The 24,865-nt window shown below is 51.2% G+C and overlaps 3 protein-coding genes across 3 annotated transcripts; all 3 read right to left on the reverse strand.

Moving 5' to 3' along the window:
* Window positions 1-2,644: 2,644 nt before the first annotated feature.
* On the reverse strand, window positions 2,645-4,084 carry LOC100906500 (reticulon-1-A). Its single transcript, XM_003743310.2, has one exon. It carries the CDS (start codon window positions 3,748-3,750, stop codon window positions 3,121-3,123), a length of 630 nt encoding a protein of 209 aa, XP_003743358.1. The 5' UTR covers window positions 3,751-4,084; the 3' UTR covers window positions 2,645-3,120.
* A 4,802-nt stretch (window positions 4,085-8,886) lies between these two features.
* LOC108864264 (regulator of G-protein signaling 2) lies at window positions 8,887-16,308 on the reverse strand. The gene is made up of 5 exons (XM_029111466.1): window positions 15,883-16,308; window positions 14,979-15,037; window positions 9,776-9,900; window positions 9,438-9,637; window positions 8,887-9,070 (listed from the first exon to the last, which is right to left on the reverse strand). Exons 1-5 carry the CDS (start codon window positions 16,306-16,308, stop codon window positions 8,942-8,944), a joined length of 939 nt encoding a protein of 312 aa, XP_028967299.1. The 3' UTR covers window positions 8,887-8,941.
* A 2,072-nt stretch (window positions 16,309-18,380) lies between these two features.
* mim (missing-in-metastasis) lies at window positions 18,381-24,568 on the reverse strand. Its single transcript, XM_029111490.1, has 15 exons — window positions 24,204-24,568; window positions 23,864-23,925; window positions 23,290-23,430; window positions 22,654-22,763; window positions 22,215-22,471; window positions 21,952-22,119; window positions 21,359-21,824; window positions 21,068-21,245; window positions 20,633-20,913; window positions 20,295-20,519; window positions 19,940-20,153; window positions 19,624-19,848; window positions 19,333-19,490; window positions 18,961-19,132; window positions 18,381-18,842 (listed from the first exon to the last, which is right to left on the reverse strand). The coding sequence occupies exons 1-15, from the start codon at window positions 24,273-24,275 to the stop codon at window positions 18,800-18,802; spliced, it is 2,772 nt and encodes a 923-aa protein (XP_028967323.1). The 5' UTR covers window positions 24,276-24,568; the 3' UTR covers window positions 18,381-18,799.
* Window positions 24,569-24,865: the final 297 nt, after the last annotated feature.

Below are 24,865 nucleotides of genomic sequence, written 5' to 3' on the forward strand. Positions count from 1 at the left end.
GGACACCGCGCCGACAGGTATAAAGGATCCGATTTTGAAGTCGAAATTCAAAACACCAATCGGTATCAGAGGAGACGCCGAAGTGAATCTGTCCCTGTTCGAAGCCGATGTCCGAGCGATATTACCGCGAACGACGAACCGAGTTCTTGTAGATAGAGTCACCATTCTGAGGATGGAGAATCTGCACATTGATGTGAGTGAAAGTCTTTCTGAATATTCTACCCTGATGAAGCCGCTGAATTCCCTGCGGCGCGGCGGAAAGACTGTCAAGGGGATTCGATTTCGATCCGACGTTCCTTTCACAGGTGTTCGGGATGGACACAAAAATGGATCTAACGAAAGTCGCGAATCTGTTCCTAAAAAATACGCCGAAAAAAATGCTCTTCCCGATAATGGAGAGCTTTGTGAAGAGTTTCGCGCAACAGTACCTCAACCAAAATCCGGTGCCGATCTGAAGAGCACCAACGCGGCCGACAGCGCCGGCAGATATCCTCCGTGTAAAATAGATTGTGGTTTGTTCAGAGCATGCCCGATGCCCCCGATGTTCCTTCGTCGAGAGATGCGTCCGGAACACAGCTGCATATCTGGCTTGACCCAAGGAAATGTCCTGCCCGGGTGCAGTCCGGATGCAGCGGAAACGAGTCTTCGCTTAAATAAAGCCCATGTTCGAAGAATTCCATTCCAAGAAGACCGAGTGCTCTCGCTTGCTGATTCCCTCACTCGTGTCCGTCTGCAAGGCTCACACCGATCGGCAAGAAAGAACAATGAGTTTCAACCGTTCCACTTCTGCCTCCATCCTTGACGAACTTCGAACGGGTTAGTTTGCAACACTCGCCGAATGCGAAGGCACGGAGGAAATGTGCGTGAAATGAGTTACGAAGGGAAATGTGCGTAGGGTTATTCTCTTTACCACAGCGCTGCCGAGGTACAGAGCCGCACCCTCGCCTTGCACGTCACCGTCGACATGCAGTGGAGCTGCGTGGAAACTTGCAATGCAATTACATTCTGAGCCTAACCGAGTTCAAGGAAATGTCGCGTCTATTTTTGCCTCGTCTCCGGTGGTTATATAATGCAACCGCTCGAATGAGCGAGCGAGTGAGGCTTCTAGCTCGCCGGTTGCCGCGGCATACCCAAAGACCGGTCTGCATTGTATCTCAGACTGAGAGCGGGGACCGTAGCGTAATCGGCGTCAGCCTCTGCTGAGAGTTGCTGCAAACATCTGATATGGACGCGACAACTCATGCCGCAATATCCTGTTCTCTAAAATGTTCGCGGCTCCATTAGATCCGTTGTATTCCCACGGGGCTCCATTGATGATCTCCGATCGACTCCGAGCGCCGATGACTGGCCGATCCCAGATGCCTCGATAAGATTTGATACCGTGTGTCAGCAGATTGTTACTTTTTCTGAATCCTTACGTTTCTGCCCGCAGACAGGAAGACTCCTGCCAAAGCTGACTTATCAGCTGGCAGAAGAGCTCCGCAGGCGTCGCGTGGCCCAAAGGCGACATATGTACGGTGGCCTACCACAGTGCTAAACGAATTCACTGCGATCGTGACTCATCCTCCCACACAACGTTGCGTCTGGAGCAAGTGTGTTCGACTAGGAACAGGCTGTGGCTTAGCCGTCACATGAGTCCTTCGGAACAATGCGTTTCTCCAACGATTCTCGATGTTGCCGATCTCTTGGTGAAGTCGAGAGGTCAGACCGGGATGCGAGATCGTTCATCTTACGATGATTGGCAATCATGTTAAGCAGCCCACATCCCCATGATCGGTGATTTGGAGTGCCACATTCGACCATATGTCTTTGCTTTTGACGGTCTGCCGAGTGGCCTGATGATGCCTACTGTCCGATTTCATGACTGCTTAGGATTCGCTCTTCTGAAGAATAAATTTCCTGCCGGACATGAGACGTGAAAATCATTTTGAATCAATGACGAGAGAGCTCCCGGGAGCTACTGCTTTCGGATTCCCCGATGGAATTCCTCATTCCCGACGGGTATCTCTACGACGAGCTGTCACAGCAGGAGCTCAGCTCCGAGCCTCAGGCAACTCGATGTTTACAAGTGACGCCCTGAATCTCACTTGGATAATCAGGGTTCCGTTTGATGCTCTTACCATCCTCCAATGCAGGTTTCAGGCGACCCAGAATAGAAGCTAGGTCCTTCCAACGTTCGGCAGTGTTGGCCGTGGAGCTCGTCAACTAACACGACGAGCTGTTCGATTGGAAGCTCGGCTGACACGTTGGAGCCAACGTGGGCAATGATCTTATCAAGCTTCAGGTCGGCTCTCCTGGTTCGGAACCCTTCTGCCGGCGCGAGAGCCTGTTGAAGTCCCGGTCGTTTCGTTGGCATCTTCACCGATCTCTGAGACCACGGAGAGCGCTGAGAGTCGGGGACGTTCCGCTCAGAATATTCTCAGGTCATTCACGAGCCTCAAATACAATAACTAATACAAGTAGTACTTCAGAGGGATGGCGTGCGAACGAAAACCCTGAAATCTATCCGGTCTCACAATTTCGCCGATCACAACTGCCGAAGCTACACCGCTACACTCGAATGAAAGTTTCCATAAATCGGTCGATTACATTCCTCTTCTGATTGAATATTGATTTTCCAAGATCCAATACTTCGCTCGATCCGTTTATGAGAAAGGTTTATTTATAGGGTATTTCAATTTATTACAAAATGTTGTAAGACCGCTTAAGCGTTGAGGCCTCCTTCGTGAGGTCCAGAGTCCAGACACTGACATGGACATCCGGCCGCGTGGAGCAAACATATCTGCAGGACTCGTGTTTTCATTTTTCATGCGGGTGGGTCTCCATTGAGCTTCTCCGTCAGGTCCAGTCCGACGATGTTTCCATTTCATTCAAATTGATTTCCTCTAGAGTCCGTTCCCTATCGCTGGGCCGATTGATTGGCGATAAAAAAAATGAAAATTTTACAACGGAAGCCTAGAAATGTTCCCGAGCGCTCGGTGTCTGGCTGCGGGCTGGTTCCTTGTGCCCCTTTCCAGGGAGCCAACCGATCCGTGAAGTGATCATAAATATTTCCGTATTGAATCAGGCAGCTAGACATTGCCGCTTGGTGGCCAGATGAGTTCTCTCTTTGGGACGAGACTAGTCTTCCTTGGCGTCGGCTGCCTGACCGGGAATCTTGCTTCGGACCTGGCCGACGAGGCTAGAAATCTTCTCGAGCTGCTCGTCGATTTCCGTCTGGTATTCGACGTAGATTTTCGGCACAGAGAAGAGCCCGATCCAAAGGAGAATGACAAGAGTCAGACCATTGAACCACGCGCCGATATATGTGGCGAACCACAGTAAGACGATGAACTTTGCCGATTCGATCAGATCTTCGATGAGTACGACCGAGCGGATTTTCCGAATGGTGCTGAGGACGTTCGCGAAAAGAGTTTCTCCGAACTGTTGAGCCTTTTCGGTGTCGGACAAGTTTGCGGGCAAAGGAAGATCGAGCAGGTCCTGGAACGGATGTCCTTCTTCGGTCTTGTTCACCTTGGACATGACGAGTTTGTAGACTCGGAACCCAAAAGCACCGCATACGGCGGCCAGTAGCGTGTAGGCCGCGACAGAGATCACGGAGAATTTGCAGATGGAAAATAGAACGATCAGACCCACGCCGGAAACGATGCCCGACTTCTGGGGGTCTCTCCAGTGAACGAGTCGAGTCCAGGCACAGGACTCGCACTCGGCTTCTTGAGAGCCTGATTTCTGGCTTTTTCGCGGAGCCATTGGATGGTAGATGATAGCAGGCGCACAGACAGCTGTTACTTCACCACTGGATCAGGGTAGCACTAAGAATACGTGGCGGCTCTCGCCTCCGTGCTTGATGCTGTGTGTGCTGCCGGCTAAACGTCTCTTCACCCCTACTAGCAGAACAAGGGCTGAACCACTGCTCGCTCGCCTCTCTTGATCAGCGGCAGTCGTCGTCACAGCCAGCAACAGCGAACCGTTCCCGTGCGAGAAGGTTATCCGACCGCTTTCCCTTCTTCTCAACACAGACGCCGCTGCCGCTACTGCCGCGACAGCGGCCCGCTGCAACAGGCCGGAGCCTCCGAAAGAAAGCAAGTCTGCCATCTAAACACTCAACCAGCTCGCCGGGTGAGCTGGCGGGCTGGCTGGCTAGCTTGCCGGCCACTAGGACCGATGGCCCTTCCGCCAGCACGGGCTGTGGGCCTAGCCAGCTCGGAGAGCACTTCCAACCACGTATCCACCACGTTGGAAGGGCGACACGAGCGGCGCCTGTCGGCATCCGCGCTCAGTATCTCCGACCGGTCGATCCGTCAGTCCGTCCGACTACGAACTGTCGTGAAACTAATTTTTCAAGGTCGCCTTAATCTCTAAGGGACCTTCGTCGGTGTTTCTCTCGAATCGTCCCTGCGACTTCTATGCTTTGGGTCCACAGAGCGCTTGATCGATCTAACCACGGTGTTGTGCTTTTGGTTTCATCCGAGGAACGTTCGAAATCGATTGCCGTGTTCCGACGAGGACATGGGAGCTGCGGACGAATATCCTTGCTCCACTCTCAATTTCACTGGCTCAAAGAGTCGCTATATATTTTTGCGCGTTCCGACGTTGATGAATTGGGGGCGATTTGATGCATTCCTCTCATCGTTATCGGAAGACGCTCGAGAATTCGCGTAACTCCGAAGGGGCTTAGATTTTCTCTCTCGAACAAGCGATGACACCGAGAACGGCCCGCGAGACTCCCGCGTCGATGAATTTCCCTACTTGCGGTAAGAGTGATGACGGATGCGGACGTGTTCACGATCCGCAACTTCCGTGTCGCCTGGAAACGTTTACTTATCGGCGCCGCTGACCTATTTGCGTCCTGCAAGCGACGACCGGACAGTGAAGTCGGCGAGGGATATCGTCCCGGAACGTCCCCATAGGACGATGCATTCAAAAAGCAGGGTAATGAACTCTGTCAGGATATGATCGGATCGGGCTCTATAGTCTCATTCCCTTGATCAATCAGACAGGAAGCGCGCAGCTACGCTGGAGAGCTCACTCCTTCGTTGGAGGTCAAGCTCTCACCGAAATCGTCTTGCCAGCCGGTCTCCTCTGGGTTTCAGCGAGAAGCTCGAGCTGAGCATCATGACCATTCCGTATTCCCGCGAACGGGGCCAAAGAGAACTCAGAGCGAAACGTTTTAACGGTGACGAAGAAATTTTTATTTGGATTTTTCTCTCCGTTATTGTCCTTGCATAGCAATGTACAAAATTTCCTGTCATGTGACGATGTGACCGACGAGATTGATGGTTGGTATTTGTTGTTGTTGCTGCTATCGTTCTTACACCGTCGTATTTTTCCGAAGAATAGTGGGGGGAATGAAATTTCGCTGTCACTTTCTTCTAGATTCATCGAGTCCGGTTTAAGCAATAAATCGAGAGTATACAGCAGATAGTCAATCAGGAAGTGCAGTCTCCCTCTTCAACGAGACTTCGATGATATCCGAATACTCGTTTTACGTTCGCGGGCTCTCCCGCTCCAAATCGTGAATCTCTGATGGATTCTGTGGAAAGGCCATGAACTGACCGCGCAACGATTCTCTCCAGACAGCGAGGTGGCGTTATCAATATTCCTCTAGATCATGCTCCAAAGTGATCAGTAACGATTTCCTCCATCTGCTCTATTTTCAAAGACATAACAGTTCACCACCATCAACACATTTATAACCATCGACAGTATGTTTGTTATATATAACGTTGTACACGTGCGTATGTATACTGCTCCTGTATGCTCATATTCAAGATGTAGGAATGTTTGTAAGTTTATATGCTCGCTGTGTACATTCGAAAGTTCCCCGCCGGACATCTTACGTATATGGCCCTAACATCAATCATGTGTCTCTGTTTCTTGTGTGAGCTGCGCGTACACTTCGTAGATGTATGAATGTATTCATATCTGAGAACCCTCTTTTGTTCGTGGTTTGACCTGCTAGGAAGCGATGCGTCCTTCGTCGGGATGCGTCGAGATGTTTTGGGGGAGTACTTCGAGAACGGGGCTTGGGAGTACAGCAGGTATTACGGGATGCGGATTCTGCGAGCATATACGATGCACGGACTCATGTCTTCCTCGAAACCTGTCTTTCGGACAGATCATCGACGAACGACGTATTTTGCGAGTTTTCCGCTTCATTGATCATATATGGGTTCACTTCTCTATTTACACCAGATCATCCGGAGCTCGAAGGCCGATGTCGTACTTCCCCTTTCGTCCCTGCCTCGGGGTGCATACAAGCTCCTAGAGGATAACAGTCCGCTCTGTGGAGGTTTTCTCAGCTCGGCTTCGCCACGCCGTATAAATTTTCTGGGGAGTCGGTCTTCCACTATTATCCTAATTGTGGGTACCAGTGGTAGAGCAGTCACTGACAAACATTGTGTCTAGGAGAACAGTTTGCGCACAGATTGCGGGGTCGGGACTTCCGCGACGTTTACCTCTCTCGGAGACAGGAAGGACGCAGAAGAGATTCATGCTTCTAGAGTTTCGTTGCCGAATGATGGAGCGCGCGTGTAGGTTTACGATCATTACTCCGATGGCTGCCGACGCAAGTGTCCTGACGGGACAAGCTCGAATCTCGCCGAGGGAAGTCAAGGGTGAATAAATTGCTACTCGGAGAAATTCCCGGATGATAACCACATTAAGGTGCAACGCAATCCATCGTCACTTGAGGGAGTGCTGTTCTGAACAAACTTTTACCGTAAGTTCATCAGCGAATCCGCGCTTACAAAAACGATGAGCTCCCATCTCTCGTGTCGTTGACATTGTACAATCGGTCCAATGCGGATCGACAGGACTGAGTCGTCGGAATGACTTTCCGAGATTTTGATACGCAGTAATTCCCTTGTACCATGTTGGTTGGTTGGTTCGTTTGTTTGTCTGCATTCATTTTTCTGATTCCATTGTGTTCTTTACTATGGAGAGAGCATGAATTCGAAAGATCGATATCCTTATCCCATGTGGGTATATGTATATGTTTCTATCTAATATTTTATATATATCAAAGATAGCTAAGTCGAATAATTTGCATTATCGTAATCGCGTCGGCGACCCTCCGCGCCATTATTCCCCAGACACGCCTCCAAGAACATCCACTAGAAGTACAAGAATTATCATCAAGAAGATGTCATAGGCTAATGAACATCAGCTTTGGTAGAATCAATGTAAGTTTGTATGCATGTAAGTATGTATGATATAATTATTTTTCAAGTATATAATAATATATTCATAATTTGGCAACACACTCCGACAAAAACAGGGCGATTGAATGCTTTCGTACGTTTCTGCATCTGAGTTCAAGTCGAAGTCGGGTAAGGAAGATCGCAGGAGCGCCCTTTTGAACAATTCCAAACCGCTTCAGGCGATCCGCACTTCGGAGACTCCGCCATCTACTTCGTGTACATGTCGCTCACTTCTCACATATCTCCGATTGGGAATCAATGTGGAGCTAAGGAGCACACGGTAGGGAGACTTCGTAATCAAGAAGAAATCGTTCGTGGATAGCACATTGATTGGAGATGATCGATTAGAGGAGAGAAGCCCGTGTAGGCTACAGGGAGGCTGAACGAATGCAAAGTTCCCCGATCGTTCCCCCGTTTTGGTGACAATAATTTTTTTCTCGGAAAGAGCCCCCCTTGCGTTCAAATCGTAGCGTAAGGGATGTGTTCGTATGTATTCATTGGAAGAATCGGGAGACATTCACTAAGGGAATCCGTCATCTATACGAAAATTCTGAGAGTTATCGACATGTTCTTAATACCAATGCCGCTCAAGGACGATTCGTTCTCAGGAGGGACGAGTCAAAATCTGCAGCGGATACCCATGGTTCACCTACTGATCGCTCGGGGCACAGACGGAGCTCTCGCGGACCGAAATTCATGCTTTACGATCCAGGCTTCAATGACAATTCTCGTGATACATATAAATCGATTATCTATACTACCGGCGTGATTTTTAATTATTGGTTAATTGCGTATCTTTTTGTTTGAACATAGCTCTCGTCGTGTTTGTACTGTAATCAGTTCCATTCACTCGACCGCTGAGGAATCGTTCACGGCAGTATTGCTTCTGGGTGTAGATAAGTGCCATCCGTCTTTCCAGAACTCGGCAAGCATGTCAGGGACCTGGTCCAGATCGACGCCGATCTCCGAACTCTGTGACATGAATGTCGCACGAATCGGTAAGAAACTTTTGAGTTTTTTTCCTTTCGTTGCATCCCCTCGGTTCCGAGGGAGCGTTTTCCAGGTATTTCTGTCACGCCGGCGCCGATGTCGAGAAGAGCTTTGGTGGACTTTCGCAGGATGGAGTCGATAATTCCGGAAATTTCAGACGTCCTCGAAAGCCCTTCAGTTTATGGGATGAGTGAGCACTGCCACGCTTCCTCTAGCGGCGTAACTTCTCATAAGTTAACTCGCGGAGAGCCATGGCCTCCTCACAGAGAAAGAGAAGCGGTCAGACCATGTTCAATTCATTGCGTTCGTCTATCAATCATCATTGGCACTCGCCATCGTTGCCCTTGAGACGACTGCGGCTTTTGCAGTGGTTGCATCTCTTGAGAGAGCTCCTATAGAGTTTGTGTGAGACCTCTGCGGGAAAGTGCGACAACGGTCAATCCGGCATCGTGTCCAGAAGAATCGGAGAGACACCTGACTTCATCTTCGATCCGACGAGGCGATACGATTTTGTACAAATCCTCATGGGTTCGACGATCCGAGGGGGCTCGTCTGTACTAACAACAACCCAGAGTTCGATTCCGGATAGAGCTCGCTCAGTTCATGCGCATTGTTTCCATCCGGTCTAAAGTTGGAAGTCGGCGACTCGCGGAGCGTGAATGAAGTCGGTCAGGCAAAACCAAGTCGTCAGTGCACATAGGAATTCTTCTTCTCCACTTCGTTCAACTGTTGGGAAGCTAAAGTCCCTCTCACTGTTTCAGCAGGTCCTGGTAGAGATCACATTGTAGGAAGCGAATGTACGCGTCCTGTTCCATCAAGCCCTGGACCCTGCGCTGCGCTTGATCGAACATGTGCACGTCAACGTTGTCGAGGTTCTCCTGAAATAGAATGACACTCGTCATACGCTGACACAGCCGCACTAGACGACGACGCCGACTACCGAAACAGTTTATTGACGTGTAACGCTCGAAAAGACAACTGCTCGCTGGATACAACTGATCTCTCCCGCTCCGGAGCTCGCTCTCCGTATCGTGGATCGCGGTCGAAGGGGCCGAGGCAACGTACAGAACTCCACATTGCGCGAGCGAGAGCGCGGTCTCCAGTGTGTTGCCATCGCCTCGGCTCAAGACGGAAGAAAAGAAATCCCGACCGGTCGAAATCGTTCCTAGCATCGATATAGAGACCCTTTTGCTCGGAACATTTGCAAAGCCCGAACCAAAACTAATGGAATACCGCTCCACCCACCTGTATGGCATTTCTCGTTGACGCTTCAAGATTGACTTCTTTTGGTGCTTGCACTGCAACAAAGTCCTCGTATATTCTCCGGGCTTTGGACGCCAGTTTGTGGGGCCGACTTTTCTTGTATTCTTCAACTGCGAGCCAAAAGTCGATATTTTCCTCGCTAAACTCGCGTGAGAGAAAAGCACGGAACAGTGCCAAGCCATCTGTGAATCGACGACGTACATTACCATCAGTATTACCATCTACGAGAGCGAGAGACGCTCTGCTGCGGAAGACTCCGCGAGCAACGCCGTTCCGGGCTTATTCCAGTTTATATCTTTCGAGGAGGAGCGTGAGCTTACATTTCGAATTCGTTAGTTCAACAAAGGACTGTGCCCATTTTTGCGCCTCTTCTGGAGGAGGCCGGATTGAGGTATCGGTATTCCTTCGCCGCAGAAATCCCAAACGCAGTCGTACGTCTTGAGCCCTGAAATTAGAGGAGATAAACCATCAGAGGATCTATTCGCCCGTAGCCTACCGGCTCGCGGTGCTCGCACTCAGACACACACAAGTTCGTCGCGTGGAAGCTGACGCCGAAGCAGGAGCCGATGCATACGAGAGATGACTGCAAGGATTCGTTCCGTTCGTCGATCAGCAGCAGCAGCAGCAAGCCCTCAAATCGTCAATGCTCTCTTTGAAGGAATGGGAAACCTCCTCGAACTCCCGGAGATTCGTGAACCACTCGACCCGAGCGGGTCAGTGCGTCGGCAACGGACCCTAGAGATTTGAAGCAAACGAAAAACCGAGACAAGAGAAAACGAGCAAGAAGCGATCGGGTCGGGGGAATAACGATAGTGTTGGTCATGAATAAACGAGTGTTCATCGTCCGATTAGACGGAGCAGCGGAGTTACTCATGACCGCAGGGGAGTATTTGTCTAGTCACGAGCCCGGGATAACCGATTCGATCTCGATAGATCATCTCGTAGTATTATGCAGATCGGAACACGATCGTAAGCATGGATTCGCTGCCGATGAGTTTCATTCATTCACGATGCTGCTGCGTGGATTCTAAGAATCGGCTCGGCACCCAGATTCCAGTCGAAAATGCGACCTCAAGACAGGTCGGAGTTCCTCTCTGTGAAAATCGTCGATCTCGCCACCGTTCATCGTTCGCCTCGTTCGCTATATGCATGGATAATGAGGTCGCCTGTCTCGTTTATAGCGTCTCTTCTACTCGTAGTGCTGAAGCTTTTACCGCTGCCGTAGTTGTCTCAGCAGTATGTCTCGCTTCAGACGACTGTTAATGCATTGGATCGGCCACGAGCATGTCGATTTGCATTTTTGACGCAGGCATCCAGACGCTTCCACAAAGACATCTCGAGCGACTTGAAGGCAAATGAGGCGAACGGGTGGGCGAACTAAGCTTCTACTCGGATCCACTCAACGTCGTCTTCACGTGGCGTAACAACGACTACTGCTGCTGCTGCCATTGAAACTACCACTCGGGTCGCCTTGAGGAACGTCATCAGTGGCCTCTGCATTACTACGAGTAATGACGGTAGTCTTTCAAATCGAAGTGGTCAAGAAAATAGAGCGTGAATGGAAATTCCAGGGTATTTCTGCGGAGGTATAGAGCGGGAGTAATAGCGCCTATCCGACCATCCTCATCGACACTGTCGTCGACCGGTGCTCAGAAAAAGAGCAGCATCGTGCGACATATAGAGAGAAGATGAGCAGCAGTAGCAGCAGCAGCACCCGAACTAGCAATAGCAACGAGCGAAAGACACCGATCCCAATAGAAACTGCGTGATCCAACAGGGCCGCACTTAGAGAGGTCTCCAACCAGGAATAGCAATGAGTGGTAACATTGTTCATCGGGTCGGTCGTTTGCTCGTTCGTTCGATCCTCGCTCGATATCCGCTCGTTCGCGGCAAAAGTAGTCGATTAAGACGCCTAACGAGCTGCATCGGAGAATCTACGGGATGCTCTTAATTCCGATCGGCTTCTCAGTCTCACCGTACTCTTCGGCTTTAGGAGGAATATCGAAAAATTATTCTTCACTCCTATCACTAACAAACACGAAGCAGACAGACGGTTCAGCTGTCAGTGCCTCTGATTGATTGACCGACCGACTGACTGACTGATTGACCAATTGACTTGTGAGTGGAGTTTAGGAACGATGCGAACCTTTGAGGCGTCAGGGGCGGTTTCGACGAGTCAACCGAGACACTCAGGCTTCTCTGCCGAGTTCTTCCAGCAATGGGATTCGTGGCGGGCAATTCTTGATCATCCTTCGATTCCAGGAAACCCTTCACTAGGCTGTTGCGACGCCAATTGAACATCGCTCTGCGAATCCGTTCGCTCCTTGCTCTCTTGGTCCGTCTATTCCTCGATATTCGTCCAGCCCGATGAATGAGAATCAATCCAATGAACGGCTCTAACGGATTCGGTGAAACTGCGGCTGCGACAACACCGACACGCGGTCCGCATCAGATGCTCTCCCTGGGAATCGTGTCCTTGGTGCCGGCAGTCCCGTAGGACGGTTTTTCCCGCACAGACTGCGGCAGTCTCACTCGGCGACTGACTGACTGACTGACTCACTGACTGACTGACTTCGGATCGACTGCGGAGCGTAGACCAGCGATGTCTGCTTCACTGCTTATGGCATTCTTCTGTCTGTTGTCGAACTGTTGTCGTGAGCGAGAGTGCGAAGCTGTATGTGAAAGACTGTAAGTATGGCGACGGTGTCTGTCTGTTCGCCCGTCCGTCCGACAGTACGTCCCTCCGTTCCGTTCTCGGACTGCGTCGATCTCGGTCAGGACACCACGCGTGGGGTCGCAGGAGTCAGCTCGATGGATCAGATCCGTTCGATATGGAGCTCCTTTAAGCTGGTGCTATTCATAGAGAACCGGCACGAGCGGGCGAACGAGCTGGCGGGCGAGCTCAGGTCCGTTATCATCGGAGCGGTGGACCTCGTCAATTGGAGATGGAGCGAGGTGGAAACCCGCACGGAGTTCCGAAGCAGCCGCGTCCGTCACCGACCGCCCAAGTGAGGAACATGAGAACGTCGCCGTCGAAGTCACCGCCTCAAATGCTTGTTCCTTGCGACAGAGTTGAGCGCGACCGCCCTCGCTTCAACGGGAGCGGTTGTCGTCGTCGTCGTCAGTCAGGCAGCCGGACAGACACTCGCGCGGGAGGGCTAATAGACGGAATGGGCGGGTGATAGCGCGCGGGCAACTTTGCAGTTTATTACCTGGTCAGGAGGGCAGCTCACAGCAGCGCCATCATCCGTTCTGATCCAATGGTCTGTGACTTGGATCGGCGTTGCCATCTCCTCTTGTCTGTCATCTTACGTCAGAGAGAAGTTTATGGCGAAGGAGTCGGCGTAACCGGTGCCCGAAACCGAGGCGACTCCAGCGTCGAGACGCTTCGCCTGTTCTGCTCGTGGCAAGTACGCTCGTCAAACGACAACAGTTTACGTCGATGATGTCCTCGTCGAAGATTCCGGTGCCTCGGTGGATGATGAATGATGATGGCAATGAATCCGATGGTGTCGACGAAGATTCAGCAGCCCGCTAAGGAATCGATAGCGAAGAGCGCAGCCATGGTTGTTGCAAGAGACGGACGTACTTGAACGGATGAAAGCTGCTCACAGTGACGCTGGACTTCGCTGGTGGTCCCGTTGACGACATTGCTTCTGAACGGAATAGTATTAAACTTCGTTACTGGTGCGAAAGCTTGATGAGGCCTACACGTGACGGAAGTCGCCACCTGCGGGAGAACGCCGCCGCGCTTTGGCCAATGACGAAGTTCGCCCTAATGGCCGGCATAAACGTTCCTGGTGACGGCAGTTGCCCAATTTAGAGGAGGACGCCACCGCTTGGTCGAGGCGCGAGCTTTGAGGTTTTCGGAGAGGAGGTAAAACGATATATCCATCTGAGTGAGAAGAGGGGGTGATGGAGGCCAGAAATAGGACACCCACTCACACAACACCCACCTAACCATCCGCCCCGCAGACCCGCCGTCCTGCTCCTGTCCAGCCGAGATCAACGGCAAGCAAGCCCTTGCATGCCTCGCTCGTGCTGCGTGCAACGGTCGACCGACGGCGAAAACGGGTGCAGGTTGTTCGACGAAAAAGTGTGATCAAACCCACGGTGGAAGAGTCACGGGAACGAGAGCATCGCTATTCACTAATGGGAGATATTCGGGAGCAGGCTAGCGAGCAGGGAGGTGAAGTTCAGTTCCAAAAGAATCCGACGCGACATCGATAAGTGTGTTACATCAAAGATCGTTAATCATAACGGGGAAGTTGTCAATTATCAGCGACCATGTCCTACTCGAGGACGGCTGTGTGCACAAGAACAGATTGCCTGGATCGCCACTGAAGGAGGTGGATGTGTCGCCTCCATATGGGAATGGGGGCAGCAGCAGCACAGATTAAACAACGGTCCTCCCGCAAGTGGGCAGGGCTATCAAACGGGATATTTATTCAGGAGAGCGTAAGACATTGGAGCCAAGCGTGGGGCGCGCTTTCGCGAAGCCGGAAGCTCGACTAATCCCTCCGGAGGGGACTATAACTATTCCCTATCACCAATCATTATTCTGAATGCACGGAGACCGCAACAGATGATGTCTGAGATGAGGGGGATCTCATACTCGGTGCTGGGAAAATCGAGGAGCAGCGACATCAAATCCGCATCTCGAATGGGCTAATCACAAATCAAAATAATTGAGGAGCGACTTCTCAGCTATCGAACACTGTCATACATTCACAGCGACGAGAACAACAGAAGCGAAGGGTAAGCTGGTTTCACATAAGGGAGATCCGTGACGGGTCATGAAGCCCGGTCGAACTTTTTCTGCCTGGACGAGCGGATCGTAATGCTTCTGCAATCTCGATCGCACCGATCGTCCACTAAGCGAGATGTCCATCGACATCGAGGGCGAAGTGCGAGATGGGCTACGGAGGTTTCTCAATTGGTCGACATTCGCAACTACCCACAACCGATTTCTCCATGTACCTCACTGAGAAACGACTCATGGGGTCGACAGAGTCTCTCTCCGCTCATCGGGAAACACACCATGATGTTTTCTACGTCTTTCGCGGACGATTATGACGGGGAATCTCATCGACAGGGCCTAGGGTGCGCAGAGACAGGTGTCGCATCTAGAGGGACAAAGGATTGTGGTGGCTGCAAGCCTTGTACAATGAGTGTATTTGGTGTCAGGGAGATCTTCTATCGTTCCGGGACGATTGCCTCAAAGCTTGCTGGGAGCTCCGAACGGGTGAGTTTGTCGGGTGAGCTAGCAGGCGGGCGATTGAACGAGCGGATGAACAAGAGAATTCGCAAACGATCTGGTGGCGAGCTTATCCTGCTGCCTGAATCAATACGTTCCGATCGGTCAGGGTAGAGATTGGGAGCGACCGACGAAAACAGGCTAATTCGGTCACTGGATTCGGTTAGTCGATCGTTTGACGACTGTCACACGGTGGTAGAGTGACGGACTGTTCGACTAAGTGTCAGGATGCTGAGGGGGATCGGATGTCCAGTTTAGGTACTTACAGCGTTTTCTTCCTAGGCTCATCGCATGCGATATCGGCACTTTTCGTTTTGGATACGGGCTGCAAAAAGACAAAGAGAACACAATTGAGTTTCACGAAGTAAGTTCGAGAGTTGCTTGTTTGGTTGCAGGCTGCTTCAGAGGTTGGCTCTAGGGCTCCCTCTTGTGAGTTCTTCCTTCCTTCGCTTCCTTCGTGCGAGATCCTCCTCTCGCGGTGGCGGCGGCGACGGCAGCAGCAGCAGCCAGGCAGGCAAGCAAGCAGACTGGCTGGTTGGCTGGCTGGCAAGCTCGATGCTCCGTGCTTCGGCCTTCCAAGGCCTAAGAAGCGCGAGGGCGTCCTTGATTCCGATGCGGAGCGACCAGGCTATGAGGACATCGCGATGACGTCATTCGCCCATCCGCGCCATAGCGGCACATCCTTCTCTCGCCAACTCCAGCGATACAAGCAATTCAAATGCGAGCTGTTCTTACAATTGCTACTGGGAAAAGTGTCCTCTGCAGTATCAATTTGGATGGAAATGTCCAGGACACGGCGCGGGGGACGTTGCTTGTGACGCAGCACACCGTGTCGAGTCCTCTCGACGAAATGGAACGAGTCCGGATACGCATCGAAACTAGTTAAAATTCGATTTTTTGGGCTTCCACGTCCAAGCAATGCCACGATCGACGCGTTTGAGCCCGCAAACTACTCGATAGATCTGTCTGGGGTTGGAGACCGGAGTGCGAGCGCTGTCACTTCGGGTTCGTTCGGGGATCGACTGACACATGTTGCACGGCGTGCGCCTGTTCGCTCGCTGGCCAGCCAGCCAGCCAGCCAGCCAGCCTGGGGGGTCTCGATGACGCAAACTTTTTTCGGCTCGCTGTCAGCGCGTGCAATCGGTTCGATTTGCATGTTGGGACACTCACCTTCCTGAGAAATTGAGCGTGCGCCGGCGGAGCGACGCTTTCAGCACGCCTGAGTAAATGCGTAAATCGATTTATCGAAACTGCGGTCGTCGTGATCGACGTTGGCGTATTGCTCGTCGTCTGACCTACGTTGTCTGGACTCGACGGTGGTGCAACTCCCAACTCTCCGTCGTAAGATGAGCGCGACCCTTTTGCACGAGTCGACCGGCCGAGGTGGTGTTCTGAGGAGCTCAGCTGATCGGACGACGATGATCTGAACTGTAGCGATTCCTCACTAACTGTGCACTTTTGATTGAAGTCGAAGTCCAATCCACCTGTTGAGAATGAGGGTGTCGACGAGCACGAAGCCCACGACGGCGACGATTCGCCGTTCGTCGACGCACTATCGGTTGGGGTTTGCACCGGGCATGGCCGTTCGGATCTCATGGTAAAGAGTTGAGCACCGTGTCGAAAATCGGAGAGCGGCTCACAACAAGGACTAAGGTGTCATCGGCGAACTCTGGTGAGTGCAGATTCTGCACATCACTCTGCAACACTTGCTGACACTGTCATGTCGTGCTAGCGTGCTCGTTCGCCGTCGAATCACAGATGTGGGGTGGCTAGATGTGTGGCTGTGCAGAGCTCTACGGGCCTTGACAGAAGAAGAGTTTGAATCCCGAAAAGAGGAAGAGGGCTCTCCATGGAGAGGGTACGTTGTCAGGGAAACGTGCAGCTTGGAAGCGTGCCAGCTAGCCTGACCAGACCGCTGGTCTGTCCGCGTGTCTTGCCGCGTGTCTCCTATTCAGCAACAGCTCGCTTGACAAGTTCATTCAAAAACTAAACTACAACGACACCGACGAAAGCTGCGGACTAGCAGGACTCCTCTGCAAGCACGGCGCTGCGCGGAACATTATGAAAGACCAGGACAGTCGGCCGCTCGTTGCCAAGAACAAACGCATTCCCTTAATCGATCTCACATCCTGGAAGCCCGACAGTCGACCGCTCGGTCGTTCAAACGAGGGGAGTTTTGTGGAGAGAAAAGCCAGGAAGAATCTAGGAAAAAAAATCCGTTCTTGAGACGGAAGATGGATTTGGGTAAGGCAAGAAAAATGAAAAGAAAGAAAAAAACTAGGGACATCGGAGAATATCGAGAAAGTTTCCTTCGTGCATTAGGCGATGCGAATTATTTGTGAAGCATGATGAGTCGCGAGAAGAGGCCGGCGTATTTGCAGCCTACAGCTCGGACTCGAGGCAACTGATCCACTTGTCTTCCTGGATGCGACAAGCGACTGACAACGATAGAGAGCATGCCTCCGACAATGCTTCCCCGAAAATGACATCCTCTTCAGTTCACAGACGGATACGGGTGGAGCTCACGTGCTCTCCCGAAAACGCCTCCAGTGCATACATATATTCGGAGACCACGCGAGGCTTCGAAAGAGATCCCCTGTCGCAGACGTAAGGATCGGGCTGTGTGGTCGTGGGTAAAAATATTTTTTTTTATTCACAGACTTTTCTCCTTGCTCCGAATCGTCGCGTATCGACTATAAACTGAATGTCTGTGCATGCTCCCTCTCGTGGGTTCACGTGGATACAAGGTCTCCTGTTGTATCGTCTCGATTGTTGTTGCGGAAATTACGGTTCTTTCATGAAGCGGATGGTTTTAGAAAATGCCGCCGCCGCTCCAAACATACACTCCATTCAACGGCAAGCGTTTCGATCTGTTGTTGACGGGGTAACTCACACCCCTTACATCACGAATTTTCATTGGTGGAGCGACGGAAGCTGTGGATTGGCTGGTTGAATGGATGAGCACATGAATGGATTAGGCGCGCGTGTCGATGAAGTACCTGATTATACGAGCGAATGATTGTTTTATTCGTTGATTGTTCCGCAGAGGTGTCGTTTATGGCTGTGAAAATTATGATTTGTACAGTTAAAATTTGAGGGGTCCGTATTGCTCGAGAGACACGCTTCCGCGCTCGATACCGCGGGAATGGCTCCTTTCGGCGACGGGAGATCATCCGTGGGATACATTTACGCGTGTTTCGTAGACAACTGGCGATCGGGTCTCACACTTGTGTTGTGGTAATCATAATATAATAATCAATAATAATGAAGATAAATATTAATTATATAATATAATAAATCAATCTGATTATGTTCCTTTATATCGAGGGGACTCTTGTCATTCCCAATACACCTACTCTCTCTTCACTTACATAGACTCTTTCGCGAGCTACGACTCTGTTCTCCTCTTTCACTCTGCTATTGTACACACGGCATTCTCCATGCGAAGAGGTCTATCTCCCCAGTGGAGAGCTGATGGCTGACCACTCAATGTCCAGCTCTGATATACATTAGGGGAAGCCTCTCGGGACATCGGTACTTCATCTTTCCATCCCATCGTTCGTCATCACTGATTTCCAGGTCAATCTACAAGAGTCTGACGGGCGATCGGCATTCCGGTAGGAACCGACTGCAAATGGGCTCAGGGCGTCCATTTGTGGACATCAGGCTCAAGCGGTAGGTGTTCCGCTCCTTTCCAGCACGGTGAATTAGATAGGGGATCTGTGAGGGTACAGGAGCTGTCGCTGTGGGGCTCCCACCGCCCTTTCTCTGACATTTGGATGCTGCTTTGCTGGCTCGGACTAAATCAGACTAGATACGATTTGGCGGGCTCGCCTCGGTTGCGACATGGCAATGAGTCCTATCGCGCTTCTATGTGGTGCAGACAACATTCATCACTCTCGATGGTCTCCTTGTCCTTCTTCTCGCAGTTCATTCTCCTGTGTGCCCGCTCATTGCTTTCGTCTCTGTCGCCAGCGTGCTCGGCTACGTGCGGCTCTGACGCACGTATTGGGGTAGAATATTAAATTGTTGCCTAAATAGTCCAGATGAACATGAGGAAGAAAAAATTCCCTGAGCCTTCACTAGGTCACAGTCTTGGCGGCCCACCGGTAGCGCCTTTGCCTCCTCTTCTGGAATAGGACGGAGAAATGATTCATGTGGGCAACCCTTAATTGGAATTCTCGTAATGCTCGAGGCCGTAGCAGTCCAGGAGCAATTTCTCGCGAGGGAAAACCAAGGAAAAATCACCTGATCTGGTCGAGCACGCTGCGTTTACACTCCCCAAGATCTTTGACAGGGGGCCGACCACTCAGCCATTCCTGAACTCTTGAAGCGGCTGGAGAAACGTCAGCTTCAGGCGCTCCGATATAGCCGTAGATACGTTGACCGTTTTGACGAGTTTCCGAACTACAGCGTCGGCCTGCAAAGAAGCTCATTACATGTACTTCGCTTCGATAATTGGATTCCATCGGGGCGCCTCTGAAGGATATCTTGCATGATGTATATTTTGGGATGGCTGACACTATATAAGCGTATCTAGCTGGCTCTTGAAAATACTTGAGAAATGAAAGTCTTGCGCTGATGGCGGAAGAGATCATTTTTTTCCGTCGATGAGTTCACCTTTGTTGATTGTAGCTGTGTTGCAGTTTCGAATCGTGCCATAAATGGAGCTTGCTTGCGTGTTCGTTCCTTGAGCCAATTTCTCGTTGAGCTGCTGCATGAATCGTTTCTTCGACAGATCTGTCGGAACCTTGGGAATCGAAACCGGGACTCCGGGCCTGTATCGTAAAGGAATACTCGCGATCAAGTTCCGGATGAACTTCCCTTGCTGTTCAGATTGTCCGTCGTAGAATCCAGGAGGGATAATCCCGCCAAGTGGGTATGGCGACAGAAGATCTGGAGAGGACTTACGTAAGAACTTCGTTCTTGGTCGCGTATATACTGAACTGAGAGGGGTGGTGTACCACGCCACTGGTACTCTGCTGATCCTGCGGCTGGTACATGGAAAGCTTGTTCGGGAAGGGATTCTGTCGCGAAGGCGATGTGCAACGAGAAGTTGAAGCCGACTGTGAGATTCGTCCGTATAGAGACTCGCCAAGATGTTCGAACGTTTCCTTAACCTGCTGCACCTTAGATCTGAGAAATGAATCGAAGGGTAGCATTCGGTGTGTCGACCTTGGAGTTCGATCGAGGATACGGTGTCGGTGGAGCAAGCAAAATTACTCACCTGGAAGACGGGGGAGGATCGTCCTCGATCGTGCCGTAGAGATCATTACTGAAAGACTGAGCTCTCCGTTGCGGAGTTCGCCTCTCTGGGGGCGCGGGTGGAGCTCCGCTAGGTCTTCCGACAGAAGCAGCAAGTTGGTGACTGGTCGAACCGTAGATATCATTTGTAGAGATGGCGATTGTCACCCCAAATGGACTTCCTCCATAAATCGACTCTGGAAAGAATAAAAATACCGAATGATTCATGAGGATGAAGGCGAGCGTTCGTTCTCGACTGAACGGAAAAGGGAAAGATTGAAGGTGCATCTATCACGCTTATCGATCGCGATTCCCTCCCATCCTCCGCTACAGCCTACCATTTAGCTCCTTATTGATAGGCTCGTAGAGATTCTCCTCGGCAGCGCCCCATCTATTCGCTCCACCGCTTATAATGTCGTCGGATGAGGCACATTTGTAAATTTTACTGTTCTTCTGGACAGGCTTGTCCTTCACCGGTTCATGAACCTCAGACTTGACCTGCTCCTCTGACTCCTGACTTTCTGATCGCCTATACGGGTTCTTCTTGCCTTTCCCGAACGTTCCTGGAGAAAACAAGAGAACGTCCAGTCGTTTCATCGATTTCCCAGATCTGAGAGGATATCTATCTACTGAGAGGCAAGAATCCTACGAGGAGCATCCGCGCTCTTGAACTGACCGTATATGTTGTGATTAGAAGTGGAGTCGCCGCCGAACTTCTCGTTGATTTTCGAGCAGATGCCACCCAGGAAAGCATTGTGTTCCTCGTGGTAATTCGTCGGTTCTTGATGTTTCTGACTTCTCTCCAGTGTAGCGTGACAGCTCTTGATCATCCTGCCGTAAATTGAATTCTCCTCGGACGGTGACAAAAGCTCCGCCGGGGGTGAAGGCAGTGGCAGTTCCGGAGACTTATCCTTTGTATCACGAATGGGGATTGTGGAGGAGGTTGAGGGAATAGTGCTGCAAGAATCGCAGATTAAAAAAGGTGCGCACGGGGTTCTCGGTGTTTCCATGCTCAGCGGTCATCGCATACGGAGACCTCCGGCGGGAGAAAATCCGTCGGAGTTCAAAATCGGCAAGGGAGAAAGCTCAATCGGAGCGTGGGCGGACATACCTGTCGTATTTCGTATCATCTAGCTGTTTCAATTGGAGAGAAACATTCAGTGTTGACGTTGGGGGAGTGCGTCGCACTGGAGGCACTGGCGGAATTTTCCTCGATTTGTCCCGCCCCCGGACTGGCAGTGTACTCATGTGTGAAGGAGTGCGTGACAAAAACACAGGTTTTGTGCTTTCTGAAAGAGGATGACAACGATGAGTTCGTAACGAGGACATCGAATCTGTTCTGCCAGAGGCTGTACTCGAGCCAATACTCCGGCCTTCTGGGCAGAGTGTTCGCTCTGCGTACCGTTGTCAGGTGTCGATTGCGTGACCGAGAAGCCCGCACGGGCCATCTGTGGAGATTGCGGCTCTGAACGACAAGACGGCTGACTTCCTGAGGGTGTGGAAGCTGCACTCTGGTCGAAGAGACTGTTTGAGGGCAGGCTGTTGTTTCGTCGGGGCAAATGGGGCGGAGTGTCAGTAGGACGAGAATCGTAAATGGGGTTCGCAACAGACGCTCCCTCGTCGGAATTCTGCCTCTGAAAAAGGCTCTCGAGTCGTTGCGCCGTTTTCCGAACTCCACCATCGTGAGAATTGAAGCCTGAGTCTTGACTCGAGACGCTACAGAGTCGAGAAACCTGAAGTGGGGGAGGTTGCGACAACGAGCGTCCGCGCTGAGATCCGTAGAGATCGGTCGAGTTGGATTCCGACGATATTGAACACATTGAAGATTTCCGAGAGCCTAATGAGCTGCCCGGAGAACTCGGTGGACTCTGGGGGACGGATAAAAACAAGCTCTCACCCCGACACTGTCAACTCAAATATCCATGATCAATGTAATTCGCGAAAGCGGTTCGCTCAGACCCGGCAGAGGGGGGAGGAAGAACTCCATCGACGTACATGGTAACCGTAGATGCTTTCACTCATGAGGTTGTATCCAACTTTAGCATCCTCAATAACTTGCTCCGAAGCGGACGGGAGCCGCTCTGGATTGGCGGTGAGCTTACACAACGAGTCCATTACTTCCTCGAGATGACCGACCTCCTCTAAGAGGTGGGTTTCCTCGTCCTGGGGGAAAATCCAATGAACATTTGTTGAGACGAATGAATCCCATCAACGAAGCTCATCGGAGCTTAAGTATCCTGTCCGATTCCAGAACTCACCATGACTGGCTTCATACAGCCTACGAAGGCACAATATCGTCGACGCTGTTCAATCAGAGCTCTCCGAACTGCTTGTTTCTGAGTTTCCTCTAATAGAATGTAGTCGTCATGGATATCCTGCATGGCGTGGTTGAGGCACTTTTGCACCAATTCTGATCCTCCACCCATGGCTCCGGAACTGGCGCGTTTGACTTTTTTACGGAGACGCAAGGTGTCTGTGTTTTTCTTCTTCAACTCGGACCGCGCGCGTTTGAACTCTGTGAATGGGGGAATCTCTTCAGTAAGACGATCGGGATACCGAGGCAAGCACTCTCGCAGAAACTATGGAGAACGGGCATCCCGCCCCCGCATCCGAAAACCTCCTCGATGCGAGAGAGATTCGGCAAGATGAGAGAGGGGCTGAGTGGAGATTGGAATGCGCGGAACAGGTTGCTCTCACCTTTACTGTGAGTCCTGTCAATCTGCGTTGTTATCCTTTTCCAATCTTCGATTTTATCCGTCATCGGAATGATGAGAGAATCTTGCAAAGCTTCGATCAAGGATTTCAATCTGAGAAGAATTTACATCATTAGCGTCAGTCGATAGCTCGTTGCAGCGATGTGCTGCGAATCGGAGGGGCTCGGAGGAAGAGACTCAGCGAGGAATCAATATCGATCTCGAACTATCCAGCCCAGAGAAGCACTGTAATTCACAAGTGGTCCGAAGTTCGACTCGTCCGACACTTCCGCGCGAGATTATTATCTCTCTTTTTTTTGTAAGGCGTATATATTCCCCGTCAGTTTCGAATAGGAGACTATGGCTCTGGAATCGCCGATAAATCAAACGCCAAATCTCTCGGCCTAATCACATTCTTTCCCTCGTTTGGTGCGGCTTTTCTCAGACGAACAGTCGTAAACGTCGGGAAGCGTTCGATGCGACACGGGAGTAGGGCCCGTCCATAATTTACATTGTTTATCCGAACGGGGGCGAATGACCTCTCGGGTGTTGCCGGCGCTCCGGTAGCCTCCGGAGATCGATGCGGCATAACTGTGGGAAGTCGGTGAAATCAGCCCGATGACACCAGAGAAATAATTACCTCGTTTCGAAAGCCCGGTGGCGAAGACAGAGCCGGGTCAGAGCCTTCCCGACGTCCCGGGTTGCTCCCTGGGCAGTGGTCGCCATGTCGGCGATTCTTTGCAGGGCTTCCACGAAGGCGCCCAAGCAACTCATTGTGACCCTGACAAGATAGAGTTTCGCTTAGGAATTCGACATTCAGACACAAGCGATATGGATGAACCGACAAGCCGGAGAGGATGTCCATCAGTGGTGTTGGATCCCCGAATGAGAGTGCTTTTCGAGTCTCGTGGATAATGAAAGGGAGAATGATCGGGGAAGGACCGAGGATGTATTCAAGTATCGGAAAAACTTCGGAACTGCTCTTGATGGCTTTAATTTCATCGCCGATCCAGTATTGAGACGGACCAGGCAGACCACCAGTCGTTTGTTTAGATCTCACTGAGTTCGCGATACGGAATTCTCTGACGCTGGGAGGCCCCACTGGTGTTCTGCTCGAGTCGTTGAAGAGTGGAAGAGCTCTCGTGGTCTTCCGGATAGACGGGGAGGGCGGTGGAGCAATCCTCGTGTGGCTATATCGCCTAAATTAAACTCACTTGAGTTGCGTGTGAAGTTTGCCCGTTTTCAAGAGAAAGTCTTCCCATATTGGAGTGCTACCCTGGAATTCAATCGAAAAGAAAACAGTTTTATGGCGGAAATGATTCGAAGGCACTCGACAGCTTCCCTAGGGAATCAGGTCCGGCAACAGTTCCACGAGTGAACGATTGCCGATACGAAACCGTTTGCATCTATTAAGCACCTCGCCAATCGACGCGGGATTGAAGTGCGGTCAATGATGCAGAAACTAAATCGTCCGGGGGCTTGCCGGAACTCAATCACTTATCGCACCTGAGAGCTGTACGCTTCTGAATCACACGTAAGAATCATTGTACGAACCTTGAGGTCTGTGATGATATAACTAAATAGTCCGGAGAGGACACTGACGTCCTTTTCAATGTCCTTCTCCATTTATGTCTGACTAGCTATCCTGCGTGTGTGTGCAGACGGACCTGGAACATATCGGAACGGCTCCGGGTAGACAGAATCGAAGAACGCGTGAACTCGTCTCGATCGAGGCTGAACCTGCCGGCACCTCACCGTCACTGATGCGAGCTATTCGTCAAGCAGAATCAAGTTGACTGATGTTTTCGGACAAGCCGACAGTTGGATAGATACAATGTTGAGTCGATGAGGAATCCGTCGTGTTATCAACAGCGAACGAATTGTTTCATCCGTTCCACCGAGATTCGCCGAGATGGAGAAAGCGCATCGCCGCATTCCGCGAAATGGTGTCGTCTGACGAAGCGACGAAAGACAACAGGCGCTCCGACGCTGAACGCTTGCTTACATAGAGCATGCTTATTTGCAAACAATCCAAAGAGCCTCCTGATCAGAAACAGCGTTCAACGGGAAGGCTGCATCCTCACATTCCGAATGACGCGCTCCAGCACTAAATATAGTTCTTCTCTTGTTATCGACGACGTCGCTAACAGTGTTGGTTTCACTCCACACGCCGACGACGGTGTCTCAATGTGCGCGAAGCGCCATGTACAGCGGAT

This window comes from Galendromus occidentalis, unplaced genomic scaffold (assembly GCF_000255335.2).
Source record: "Galendromus occidentalis unplaced genomic scaffold, Mocc_1.1 scf7180000077442, whole genome shotgun sequence".
Lineage (NCBI taxonomy): Eukaryota > Metazoa > Arthropoda > Arachnida > Mesostigmata > Phytoseiidae > Galendromus > Galendromus occidentalis.